The sequence below is a fragment of the Dama dama genome, chromosome 4 (genome assembly GCF_033118175.1).
Source record: "Dama dama isolate Ldn47 chromosome 4, ASM3311817v1, whole genome shotgun sequence".
In the NCBI taxonomy this organism is placed as follows: domain Eukaryota; kingdom Metazoa; phylum Chordata; class Mammalia; order Artiodactyla; family Cervidae; genus Dama; species Dama dama.
Genome location: NC_083684.1, coordinates 48,474,100 through 48,486,698, shown reverse-complemented (window position 1 = coordinate 48,486,698; position 12,599 = coordinate 48,474,100). Strand labels below are relative to the sequence as shown.

At 63.1% G+C, this 12,599-nt stretch overlaps 1 protein-coding gene across 2 annotated transcripts; it reads right to left on the bottom strand.

The window, feature by feature from the left end:
• Positions 1-351: 351 nt before the first annotated feature.
• Positions 352-12,214, bottom strand: LRP3 (LDL receptor related protein 3). 2 transcript variants are annotated; one of them, XM_061135158.1, is made up of 7 exons: positions 12,133-12,214; positions 10,176-10,223; positions 4,715-4,889; positions 3,163-3,377; positions 1,625-2,741; positions 1,247-1,379; positions 352-1,005 (listed from the first exon to the last, which is right to left on the bottom strand). In XM_061135158.1, exons 1-7 carry the CDS (start codon positions 12,203-12,205, stop codon positions 418-420), a joined length of 2,349 nt encoding a protein of 782 aa, XP_060991141.1. In that variant the 5' UTR covers positions 12,206-12,214; the 3' UTR covers positions 352-417. The 2 variants fall into 2 exon arrangements, with proteins under 2 accessions (XP_060991141.1, XP_060991150.1); XM_061135167.1 differs by having other exon boundaries at positions 4,715-4,853; positions 12,133-12,213.
• Between the last annotated feature and the right edge of the window lie 385 nt (positions 12,215-12,599).

Sequence of the window (12,599 nt, the reverse complement as noted above, 5' to 3'; positions counted from 1 at the left end):
GAACTAGGTCTGACGTACCCATGGCCACATCCAGTCCAGGGACAGCTCTGGCGCCCCACAGGGTGAATGGAGGGAAAAGCCACAGGAAGCATTCTGGGGAGCCCTGGCCCTCCTTCTTCTCTGGAAAAGGATTCCCAGAATGGAGTTGGGGGAGGCAGATGGGGACCCTCCAGGTGTCTTGTGTACACTGGAGCCCTAGCGATGGGCTCACCACTCCACCCTCTTCCCGCCTTCAAGCCCCAGCAAGTCCCCCGCCCACCATGCCCACCGGGGGGCCAGGGTGCTGACACAGGAAGCTGGCAGAGCTCCCGGGTGGGCCTCTCCATAAGAAAGAAGGACGCGGAGGCAGGGTAGAAACGACTGTGTATTCCCTGGTTACAAAGCGGGGCTGTGGCGGTCATCAGCGTGTCCGGCGGGTCAGCAGACCAGCAGGGCCTCGTCGTCACTGGCCTCCAACGTTGGGGAGCGGGGTGGCGGGGGGCTCCTGCAGACTCCCAGTGGCTCTGATGGGTGGGGGCCGGGGGTGCCACCGGCAGTGAGGGCCGGGGGGTAAGGGTCCTGGCCCGAGCAGGACTCCTGAGGCACGTCCACAGGGGCTGGGCTGTCCACCAGAGGGTCCCTGCCAGCCTTTCTGTCCTTGTCAGCCAGTCTGGACTCCGAGGGGTCCCGCAGGCCCGAGGGGGGCGGCGCGGAAGGTCCCACCTCCGAGGCGTGGCTGGGGGCGCCAGGGGGCCCCTCCCCTGCTGCCCCTGGTCTGCTTGTGTCCGTTAGGGGTGCCGGGGGTTCTCGGGCAGCCCCCGGCGCCGGCTGGAGGAGCCCGTCACCCAGCACCGTCTGGGAGATGCGCGCGGCCGTCAGCAGCGGGATCTGCCCGCGCGACGCCCGCGGCCGGTGAAAGAGCCGGTTCCAGAGGCGGCCGAGCCGGCGGCGGGAGGGCCCGCGGCGGGAGGCGTGTCTGCGCATCTGTCGCCGCATGGCCGTGCGCAGGTTCTGTAGCACCGAGGCCTGGAGGGTGGGGCGGCGGCTGAGGAGGCAGAGGTCAGCACGACCCCACCCCCCCGAGGGACCTGAGGCCCCCTTGTCCCCTCCCCTGGCCTGTCACCCGGCCGAGGCCTCATCTCCCATCTCCCTCAACCCCAGGACCAGCCCGGTTGTACAGACCCTGGGCCTCCCCGTCTCCCGCGTTCTCTGAGGACCGGTTGGGCGGGCTGGGGGCTGCGGGCGGGTCTCCCGCTCGCCGGCTCACCTGGGACGCGCTGTAGACCGGGAAGTCCTCGACGGGTGGGATGAGGCCCTGTGCGATGAGCTGCCCGTAGGACGGGGGTGCCTCCCGCCGCACAAACTCAGCCTCCAGGCGTGTCATCTGGGTCTCAAAGGCCCTGAAGGCAACAGCAGAAGGGCAGCATGCAGGCCGGCCGGCCAGACGAGGGTGGGGGTCGCACTTCCCGCCTCCCACGGGGCGCCCCCCAGCGGCAGGATGTGGGCCCTCCTCCCTCCATCCGGGCATCCGGAGGGTCCCAGACCCGAGAAGCCCCGGGTGGGTGGCCAACAGCTGCAGGAAGCGTGAGCCCAGGCCCTCTCTCCAGGAACGGGGAGGAAGCGAGGCTCCGGCCCCAGCGCCCACCTGTACTCCTGCGTGCGCAGGGAGTAGAGTTTGAAGGCACAGCCCAGGGCGATGACAAGCAGCAGCCCGCAGACCAGGCTGCCGATGAGTGCAGCGGTGATGACCTTGCGGGGCACCGCCGCCAGGCAGCCGTGCTCGTCGCTGCCGTCCTGGCAGTCCTCCTGACCGTCACAGCGCCACGTCTCGAAGATGCACAGGTTGGTGCCGCAGTGGAAAGTGCCCGGCTGGCAGGAGAAGCAGTTCTTCTCGTCCGCACCGTCGGGGCAGCTCTTCTGGTTGTTGCAGCGGTCGGCGGGCGTGTAGCACAAACCGCTGCCCCCCTCGCAGGGGTACTGGTCCGGGGGGCAGGCGGGGCAGCCCTGCTCGTCCCGGCCGCTGGCGCAGTGCCACCAGCCGTCGCAGCGCTGCGGCTCCGAGAAGCAGCCTTGCTCGCCCGGGTCCTCCGCGTCGCCCTCGCGGCTGCTCCCGCACGGCTGCTCCCACGGGAGGCAGTAGCCCTTCACCTGGTAGGTGGCATTGAAGCCGTGGCCGGCGCTGCGGGCGCGGGCGTGGTAGGCCACGGTGAGGCGGCCCTGGGCGGCCTCGAGGCTCACCGGCCGGTGGTTGCTGCGGTAGGACAGCGTCTGCAGCAGGCGGTCCCCGCGCTCGCCCAGGCCCTCGTACACCTGCACGTAGTCGTCGTAGCCCAGCCGCAGCTCCAGCTGCAGCAGCACGCGCCGCGGGTCCTGCGTGTCCACCAGCCATGTGCAGTGAAGGTCCGAGGGCCCGCGGGCCGCACCGAACAGGTCTGGGGAGGCGAAGGAGCCGTAGAAGCTGCCCAGCCGCCGGCCGCAGGCCAGGTCGGGACAGCCGGCCTCGTCGGAGCCGTCGCCGCAGTCCTGAGTGCCGTCGCAGCGCCGCTCGGCAGGCAGGCAGCGTGTGGAGCGCGCCCCGCTGCAGGGGAAGGTACCCCCGGGGCACAGGCTGCCTGGCGGCTCCGAGGCGGGCGCCGAGCAGTTGCCCTCATCAGAGCCGTCGCCACACTCGTCCACGGTGTTGCACTGCCAAGGGCCCGGCAGGCACTTGCCGTTGTCACAGCGGAACTCGTCAGCCTGGCAGGATGCCTGGCCCAGCTTCCCTGCAGGGTGAGGTGCGTGGTGGAGACAGTCAGGGGCAGCAGAACCACCCTCCTCCTGGGGCCTGGGGCCAGCAGCCTGCGGGAGGTCCCCCTGCTCCCAGCAACGCCTCTGCAGGATTCAGGGAGAGGCAGGACCCAAGGAGAAGGGCCCTGGACTCTCTCTCTCCCCAGCCACCTGAGGGGCAGAGACGCCTCGAATACCAGGGAGGCTCAGTTCCTGACCTGAGCCAGGGTCTATAAAGTGGGGTCAGTGATCTTGAGGGGTTTCAAGGCACCCCGAGGCAGCAATGTGACCAGTTCCTGTCCCAACACTGGGCTCCAACAGTTGGGTACTGGGGGAGACCCTGCGGGGAGGGGGCAGATGGAGGATGCCACCCCCACCCCTGGGGAGCCCATAGGCGCGCCCTGCCGTTGGTGTTACCTCGGATGTAGGAGAGACGGAAGCCCTGGGCCTGGCCGGAGCTGGAGGCGTCCGAGTGGAAGAAGATCCAGACGTGGTCCCGGGCGGAGATGAAGGCGGGAGGGATGGCAGAGCCACAGAGCCGGAAGGCCTCCTGGCGGGGCGGGGCCGCGGGGCCCAGCATGAGCCAGTCCAGGGAGCACTGGTGGGACTCCTCCACGTCAAAGTTACGGAAGCTGCAGGGGGCAGGGAGGACCGCAGATGTGAGTGGGTGGTCAGAGACCAGCAGGTCATGCCTAAACTCACAGCAAGGATGGCCAGCCCCAGCATCCCCTCTCTCTTCCACTCCCAGCTGCTCAGCAGGCCCCCAGGGGTCCGAGAGTGGCTCCATGAAGAACCAGGACAGTGTGGACAACTAGGAACATGTCAGCCCCCAGGCAGCTCTGTGAAGGCCTCCTCTCTGCCTCTCCACCCTCCATTAGAACACACGTGGTACCCCAACCGAAGGCCACATGGAGGTGGAGGCAGGAGTCCCATGGTAGGCAAGTCCCCCCACTTACACTCTCCCCTGAAGGGCAAGGTTTAAGGGTCCAGATCCCCCCATGCTGGCTTAGCTGCAATAGGCCCGGCACGAATCCCAGGCCAGGGCACAGAGGGGACCCGTGTGCACAGGGCAGGCCTGGGCTGGGGCACAGCTCATCCCCTGGGGAGAAGCACTGGCCCAGGCTGTGGATGAGCAGGGCTGAGGAGTACTCTAGAAGTGGCCGAGGAGGCTGGCGTCTTTGAAGAGATTCCCAGTGGCCACAGAGAAACAGGCACAGACCCTGATGTGTTCCCATCACACCTCTGGCCTTGGAGACGTGGAGCGTCTGGGTCTTCCAGGCTTTGCATTTACGAGTGACACCCCAGCCAAACATCCCCATGACCATCCCCGTCTAGGGCTCCAGCCTCGGTTCCACCATCTGATCACCTCACCCTGCTTCCCTCCACATCCCCGCAGCTTGAGCACCTGGCTCCTCCCTGCTTCCCTCTCCTGCTGAGATGGCCCCAAGGGCCCGGGGGCAAACCCGCTCTGGGCTCAGTGCCAGCCTGGCCTCAAGCCACCCCTGCAGGACAGACAGGACACCCCTGCCACCTCACAGATGACTGGGCCATGCCCTCCAGTCCCAGGGCTCCCCTCCCTGGCAGGCCCGAGGTGACAGACAGCCCCACAAGCCCATGAGAGAGGCCCAGGTCTGGGAAGCCAGCCCCAGAGACCCACACCCACATGTTCACATGCATACAACTCGTACATGGGCACACAGAGACTCACACATGTATTTGCACACCTACACATCTCACACACATGCCCACCACGCCTACACACACATGTGCTCACAAACACACATACATGTGTCCTTCATACCTGCTCAGGCTGGGCTCACACACATACACAAGCACACGTATGTTCACACACACACGTACACACACATCTGGTCACTGTACTTGTTGCAGGCACTCACATACACATCATCACACATGCAGCACGTGCAGGCCCACATCGAGTCCGTCTGACACCCCGGTGCCCCCATACCTGATGGTGATCATGTCCCCGCGGTCGCCCTGTATGTACCAGCTGCAGTTGGTGCCCGGCGGGTAGTTGAGGGGCCAGGCTGGGCTGTAGATGACGCCACGGCGTGCGGTGTGCTGCTCCAGCTTCCCGCTGCAGGCGGCTGTCAGGAGAGGAGGCTGAGAGGTGCTGGCTTCACCTTTGGGTGGGAGGGGGCAGTGAGGGAGGGGGACATTGAGCCCCCAGCCCAGGACCCGAGCACAGGCCTTTCCCAGGGAGGATCAAGGCCAGCCAAGGTGGTCATGGCCAAGGGCATGGGTGTGCCGTGAGACTGCAGGGAAGTGGTATGTATGGCATGGGGAGAGGAGGACCCACATGGACTCGGGACAGTCCACCCTGTGCCCCAGAGCCCAGCTCTTCTCCCCTACCCTCTGCGGGGCTGGGAGCCAGCCCACCAGCTCCCTTTGGCACCTCACAGGTAAGGCCTCTTGGCCTCGGGTCTCAGCTCAGTGGAGAATCCTGCAGCCCTAGGCCTGGTGGCCCAGCATAAGCAGACCCACTATGGTTCCCTGCCTGCCACCCCACCACCCCAGGACTGGCCTAATACAGGCCTCATTCAACACATGCTTTCTGAGGACCTACTATGTGGCAAGCACAGTTCTAGGCATGCTCATAAGACAGGTAAAAGTCTGGCTCTGTGGGGCTCACAGACTGGGGGAGGAGCAGACAGACTATGCAGATTCCCTGGGCGAAATGAAGATTATAAAACAGGCCTGAAGAGAGGGGCCGATATCCTGAGGTGGCTGGAAACACAGGCTGGGTCTGATGGCATCTTGCGTGGCATTTAGATTTTATCCTGAGTGTGAGTGGGAGGCCACCAGGGGGGCATGTCATAACCAGATGAGGAAACCAAGGTTCAGAGAGGGTCAGTGAGTTGCCCATGGCCACACAGCGGGTAAGTGGCAGAGTCAGGGCCCACCCTGGTCCTCTAGTGGGCTGGGCTTCTCATTGTGTCAACCACCCACTGTGTCAGCGAGCACAAGGCATCACTCAGGCCGGCACGGGTGATGAGTGCCTCTATGCCCAGCCCCGCAGGCTTCATTGTACCCACTTCATTAGTTACACATGCCCTCTGCGACCTAGCAAAGCTCACCCAGCCTAAAAGGTGGCAAACCCTGCCCTGGTGTGCCCTGGCCTTCGCAGGACCAAGCAAGGCTCTGAACTTGGTTGCCCCAGCCCCTCACAGCCCCTCACCACACTTCTTCATCTGATCTTCACAACAGCCTGTGGCACAGGCACAGGTAGGCCCATTATACAGATGGAGAAACTGAGGCCTGGGGAGACAAATCATAGTGCTTTGCCCAAGCCCCATGATACCACCTACCTCTTCACTCTCCCTGACCCCTGACTGTTGCCCTGCAAGCAGGGTCTCTCTGCTGGCTCTCAACAAGACTCTTTGGAATCCCAAAAGGCTCAAGTGCAAAAAGGAAAGTGAAAGCCCTCCAGCAGCTTCCCATGCTCCACCTGTGGAGGTTCGGGTGATCCAAGGCTGTGACCCACACGGGGTTAACCCCCAGCAATGGCTCACAGGAGGATCAGGGGCTGGAAGAGAAACACCCACACCCCTAAAGCAAGGCGGACCACGTCAGGTCTCCATCAGAACCTTGACAGCCCCGGGTTGGTGAGTTACCAGCCAAGGCTCCCTACTTGGCACTCACCAGGGCCTGGGAGGTCAGCCTCCCTGAGCCTCAGCGTTCCCGCAATCCAGGGGGGTAAGGACTACACAACCAGAGTGGTGATCAGGGGCCTGAGCAACTTGTTTCCTTGGATGGGTGAGGCTCTGTGGGCTTCACAGAGACGCTGACCTGGGGACCATGGCAGGTGTGAGGTCAGGGCTCCTCCTCCTCCAGGATGCTGGGTGGGGGGTCCCTAGGCAGGGCTGGGAGCACATCCTCCCCCCACAGTGAGTCTCTAAAGCAAACGTTACACCCGGAGTCAGACGCTCCATCAGCCAATGTGGGAGTCATCCCTGTCCCCTCAGCCCCCAGGACAGGCCTGAGGCAAAGCAATAACCACTGTGGCCTAGAGGCTTTCCCCACAAGATGGAGCCCTCGTGGAGGCCCGGTTTCTCCCCCACACTGGCCAGAGAAAGCCAGGCCTGCAGGGACCCACGTCTGGCCCTCTTTCATGACATAGGGAAGCCTGTCTCTCCAGACCACCAGCCTCGTCAGGAGCAGATAACCAGACACTGCTTCTCAACAATCCCCAGACAACATGTTCCCCCAGACATCCCTCACCCCAAGTGCCCCTCAGATGCCCCAGACATTTCCCCACTGAGGGCAGCAATGTCCCTGAGTCACTGTTAATTCTTCTGCAAGGGCAGGTGGGCAGAGAGACCACAGTTACTGCAGCTGTCGGCCTGGCCCATGCAGAGTGACCATGGACGGGGAGGGAGGCTGGGGTCCCTGCAGGACCCCAGACTGGATGCTGCCTGGCCGTGGGCCTGGAGGGCATCACCAGCTCAGACGACCAGCCCCAGGCTTCTCTGTGACGGCAACCTCATTCCCATCCCACCGCCACCCCAGCACCCAGGCGCAGGCAGGGGAAAGAGCTTCGTGAATCCAGTCCAGTCCTGGAGTCCACACTGCCAGTCACACCCTAGGCCCCAGCTTGCCCTTCAGTGAAATGCAGTCAGAGGGTGCCACTCATTTCAGGGTGGCTGCGAGATGTGGGCGAGCGGCAGTCTAGAGGCAGGCGTGCATGTGGGGTGAGTAGGGGGGACACCCGTGGGAGGTGAGGGCAGAGACGGCGTGTGTGATGAGGGGTGGGTAGTGAGGGGAGCTGGGAGATACTGACGCAGGATGGAGGCTCTTGGGGGTATTTAGAGGCAGTCAGAGAAGTCTGTCTGAGCTTAACTGGAAGTGATCTGTGTTCACTTGGACAGAAGTTTTGCTCAGGTCAAGGTGGCCTGCTCAAAGGGCAAAGGGTGACAGCGCTTTCAGACCAGCATCCTTTCCTGGTCCAAAGAAATGTCAAATACTCCTGAGAGGGCATAAGCAAGCCTGAAGACATACAGCGTGCAAATCTGGTTTTCAGGGGCTCCCAGCACTCTGGACAACCTGCCAGTGTGCTCAATGACTGGGAGCCAGGAGCCCCAGCAGAGTGCCTGGACAAAGTTGCCAGATGAGCGGAGAACACCCTGAAGACGCTGCCCAGGCTAACCCCCCGGGTCACAGCGGCCAGAGTCTGGGGTGATGGGGGTGGGTTATCTGACCCAGTTGGTGCCTGACAAGCTGGGGCAGGATGGGGGCTGAGAGGCAAAAGCCTGTGAGGTCCCCGGGTGGCCCAGCTGGGCCCTGCGGAGGGACTGAGCCCAGTGAGGGTGGGGAAGCGGCAGGCTAGACAGTGATGACCCGGGTTCCTCACAGCAGGAATTACAGGGAAACCCTGAAAGTGCGGAGGCACGGCGCTTCGGGTGGGAGGAGGCACTCTGGCAGCCAGAAGCTGGTCTCTACTTCTCTCAGCAATGCTAGAGGGTGAGAGATGGGCTCTAGGACAGCCTCAGCTCAGCCCAGCCCCTGTGGCCACACAGGCTCCGTGTGCAGCCTCAGGACACCGGGGGTGGGGGTGGGGGGCAGGCACAGACAGCTTGAACCCCGCTGGCAGTCAAACAGGAGGCTGAACCTGGATGGATTTCTCTCCTGCCTCTACAGATGGACTTTGTCCCCGGAGCATCTCTTTTCGAACCCGGGGCAGAAATGTTTGGAGCCACATGCCCGCCCACACACCAGCAGGGGGCCTGGCCTGGGACTCACATGTGTAAGACCTGCCACCCCCTTGTCCCCTTTGCCCTGTGCCCCCTCTCTACCATGGCTGCCACGGACACCTGACCCAGGTGAGGCCAGTCCGTCTGGTCCTGGAAATTGAGGTGGGGAGACTGCGTGGTTAGCTGTGGGGGCCATGACGTCAGGCAGGACTCAGGCCGGCTCAACGCTGAGCGAGGCCGGGCCCTGAGCCAGCGCGGTCAGCAGCGGAGGCCAGGCTGCAGGGGCAGGAAGGAGCCGGTTGAAGGGAGAATGGGAAGGGAGGCTGAGAGTATGCATCTGAGAGACAAGCCTTTGAGAGCAGCTTCTGTGAATCCCGAGCCTCCCCATCGCAGGGACAGCAACCAGGAGACAGCCCACCCCAACCCACCCCCACCCCGCCTCCCTGAGCTGCCTCAGTGGGTCTGTGCTGCCAGCCAGGCCCTGAGCAGAACTATTAATAAAAATCCCAGGTACGTCCTGCCCCATGACACAGCTCAGGACACAGCAAACAAGCCCGCAGACTCCAGTTCCCGAGACCCTTCTCAGATGTCTCCCCTGGCACCAAGGGACCCAGGGCCTGGGCCTATGCATTCACCAACCCCTGGCAGCCCCCTCAGCAAAGGGCAAATGCCCCTGATGGCCTCAGCCCTGAAGGCTCCCGCTCCTGGCAGCCTTTGCTGCACTTGGCACTAGGCCCAAGCATGAAGACAGCCAGCAGATGGACAGACCCGCTCTGACAGGCAGGAGGCAACCACGGAGTTCAACTGTGTTTTCTTAGATCCTGTGTGTCTATTTGGCACCTACTTATCACAGGGCCAAACCATCAGCCAAAGTGTTTACATCTCTCCTGCAAATCGGTGTTCCTGAAACTGGTCTTTCCCTGGCAGACTGGCTGATGCGAGACTGAACCCCTACAGCCTTCTTACCTAATTCACACACCAAGCCAATATTTTATCCCAGGGTCAGGTAGCTGGCACGGACAGACCACCCCGCTAGCCCAGAGCCCTTAGGGATTAGCCAAACTAGCCAGCCCTAAGATGTTTTCTCTGCCCTGTCTTGTTCTGCTCACCGAAACTTCGATCAAGGCTCTGGCCAAAAAGGCTTCCCCTCACTTCTGCCTGCCTTGACTAGACCTGGTGTTGCCCAAGTGACCCTAAGTGGTATGGCATGTCCCCTCCTCGCGAGACACATAAGTAACAAATTCCTCCATCAATGGCTTTGGCCTCTGTGTTGGCACTCAGTCATACCTTCCTAAACTAAATCCCAGGTGTAATTTTAAAGCAGGCAGGCATCTTATGGTGCCCTATGGTTCTCTGGGATCCCCACTGCCTACAGGAAGCACAGTCTGCCAAGTGTGCAGGCCATGACAGTTTCCTAGTGGTATGAGGCTACCACGTGCAAAAGCCGTGCTGAACACCTTACCTCCCTGGCCCATTTAACCAGGCTTCATGGTTAAATGCACCCATTTTACAGAAGAGGAAACTGAGGCTCAGAGAGGTATAAGCTTGCCCAATGCCACAAAACTCCTTTGTGATGCAAAGATACCCAGGAATTGAGATTAAAAAAAAAAGGCCAGGTGACCTCAGGGGTGGAGCCAGGATCCTGAAGGCTGGTACTCAAAGGTCACTAAACCAGGAGAGCAGGGAGGAGGGGAGGAAGGGGAGAAGCGTGTTACTCACCTAAGGCAGGAACGGCGCTGCTGAACCGCCCGGTGAGAACAATGTTCACTGTGGGAAACACAAAGCGGGTTCAGTGGTGTGGGGGAAAGGAGGAGGAGAGGGGGTAGCTCTTGGGGCTTAAAAACTTGAGGTGCAAAACAACACAGCCCAAACTCCAAACAGCTGGTTCTCTTCATCTCGAAGGGTAAGGCCCAGAGCACTGTTACAGTCCTGCTGGGATGGGCAGAATGAGAACCCCAGGGGACCTCAGGACTCACCCAAACACCCATAGTGGGAGAGAGCAGGGTGCAAGCCTGGCTGCCCCAGACCACTCCTGCCATTCCCCATGCTTGGGAATTCTAACTCACGTGGGAGGGGGTTTGCTTGTATATTCTCGGGCTTGGGACCCACAGGCCTTGACCATCCTTCAGGGAAAGACCTTGCTCAACCCGGGCCTTGCTCAACCCGGGCCTTGCTCAACCCAGGCAGGGGCCCTGCTTGTGAAGGGGGCTCCTACCAAACTGTAGGGCTTCCTCCCTCTGAGGGGCCTTGCCAGCCAACCAGGGAGGGAGGGAAGCAGTTCTGATCACCCCCATTCTACAGGCACTTACAGCTACCAGGGTTCAAGGTCCTCCTCACTACCCCGTGCTGACCTTGGGAAGAGAGGCAAAAAACTTGCCTGCCACCTACCCCTTCAGGTACCCACCACCATGGGATCTGCCCTTTGCTTTCACTGAATGCTTTCCTGCAGCAGTTATGGGAGCAGAAGACGTAGGCACACTCAACTTCCTGAGGTTCAGGGTGTCCCCTTCCCCAACATCAAGGATGTGAAGGGAAGCAGAGAACATCTCTACAGGGGTCAGCCCATGTCTGGTGAAGAAGAGAGCCAGCTGCCCCCTGGCAGGACACCCAGCCTCTACTGGGCGGGGAGGGCCTTGGGGGAGGCCAAAGGGTCTGCCCCTTGCCTTGCACCCTGGGGGAAGCCAGGCACTCAGGAGCATGGGACCACACTGACAGATTGGGGATCAGGCACTCTGGGGGCCATGAAGCTTACTGAGATCTGCTCATGCAGCTAAGGCAGGGGCCTTCCCCCAGCTCCTAGATTCTTGGGGGCAGAGGAGAGTGCACCCTAAAATGAACAGGCTTCTTTTTTTACTTTGTCATTTCAGTGGCTTCAACAAACCTGCTGGGATTACAGAGCCTTCACTGATGACACCATAGGGTGTCCCCTAATGACCCCGGCTTAGATAATGGCCTCCCTCCTTCATCATGGTAAATAAAGGAGCCATGTGGCTAGAGGATTTAACCCCTTGCCTCCCCTCTCCCGCACACAAGGCCCTGGAAAGGTGGACAGAAAAGCTCTGGCAGGGCTGGATGGGTCCCTGGCCCTCCCCAGACACATCGCCCTGGGCTGCTGAGGCCTGCCCTGCTGGGTCTGAGAAGACACAAAGAGAAGACAGGAGTCATTCTAGCAGCTGCCTCCTGCCGCGCATCCCTATCCCGGCTCCGGCTGGCTCCCGCCCCCAACCCACTCCAGGCAGGAAATAGTTCTTCGTTCAGGGGACCACCGGCCCCAGCCCCGGTGGCTTCGCCTTTGTCCGCAGCTCCGGAGGCCCGGATCGCCCATCGCCCCCAGGCTAAGAGCGGGGAAGTCAGGCAGAAAGTCACTGCCCGCCAATCTCAGGCGCCCGCACAGTGGGCCGCCCCGCGCGCCGCTCACCCGGGCTCCCGGACGCTATTCTGAACCCGGCTGAAGCCGGGGCTCCGCGGCCGGAGTCGCCCTCCCAGGCCTAAGACCCCAGCAGGCCAGACTGCTGGGGGCCGCAGTCTCCTCGGCCTCTAGCAGGAGCTCTCGCAGTGCCCGTCCCGGGAGCCCCAGCCGCAACCAGCGGAGAGGGGCGCCCCAAGTCCGACCAGGGCGCGGCGCGGAACTACGAGGCAGGGGACCGATCCCGCCGCGGCCGCGCGGCCCACTCACCCAGGCAGACGACGGCGAGCTGCGCCCGGGCGCCCGGCGCCCCCTCCGGCCCCGCGGCCGCCAGCTTCTCCATGCTGGGGCCGGCCGGCCGCCCGCGGGCGCCGCCTCCTGCCCAGCTCCTGAGGCTCCGGCTCCGGCTCGGGCCCCCGAGGCTGCTGCGGCCCGGATGCGGGCGGCGACTCCGGCGGCGTCTTTGTGAGGCGGCGGTGCAGGCCCGCAGCGCACGCGGGGCCACATCGGCCGCGGCGTCACGGGCCCCGCGGGGGCTCAGCGGCGGCCGCCAGGGAGGACCCCCGCCCGCCGCTGCCCCCGCGCCCCGGGCCCCGCGGCGCGGCCGGCCTGTGCCCGGGGGCCCCCGGCGCGCCCATGCCCCGCGGCGCGCAGCCCGCCCGGCCCTGGCGCCCCCCGGCCGCCCCGCGCTGCGCCCAGCCCGCCTGGCCGGTGCCGCCGGTGGAGCGTCCGCGGGT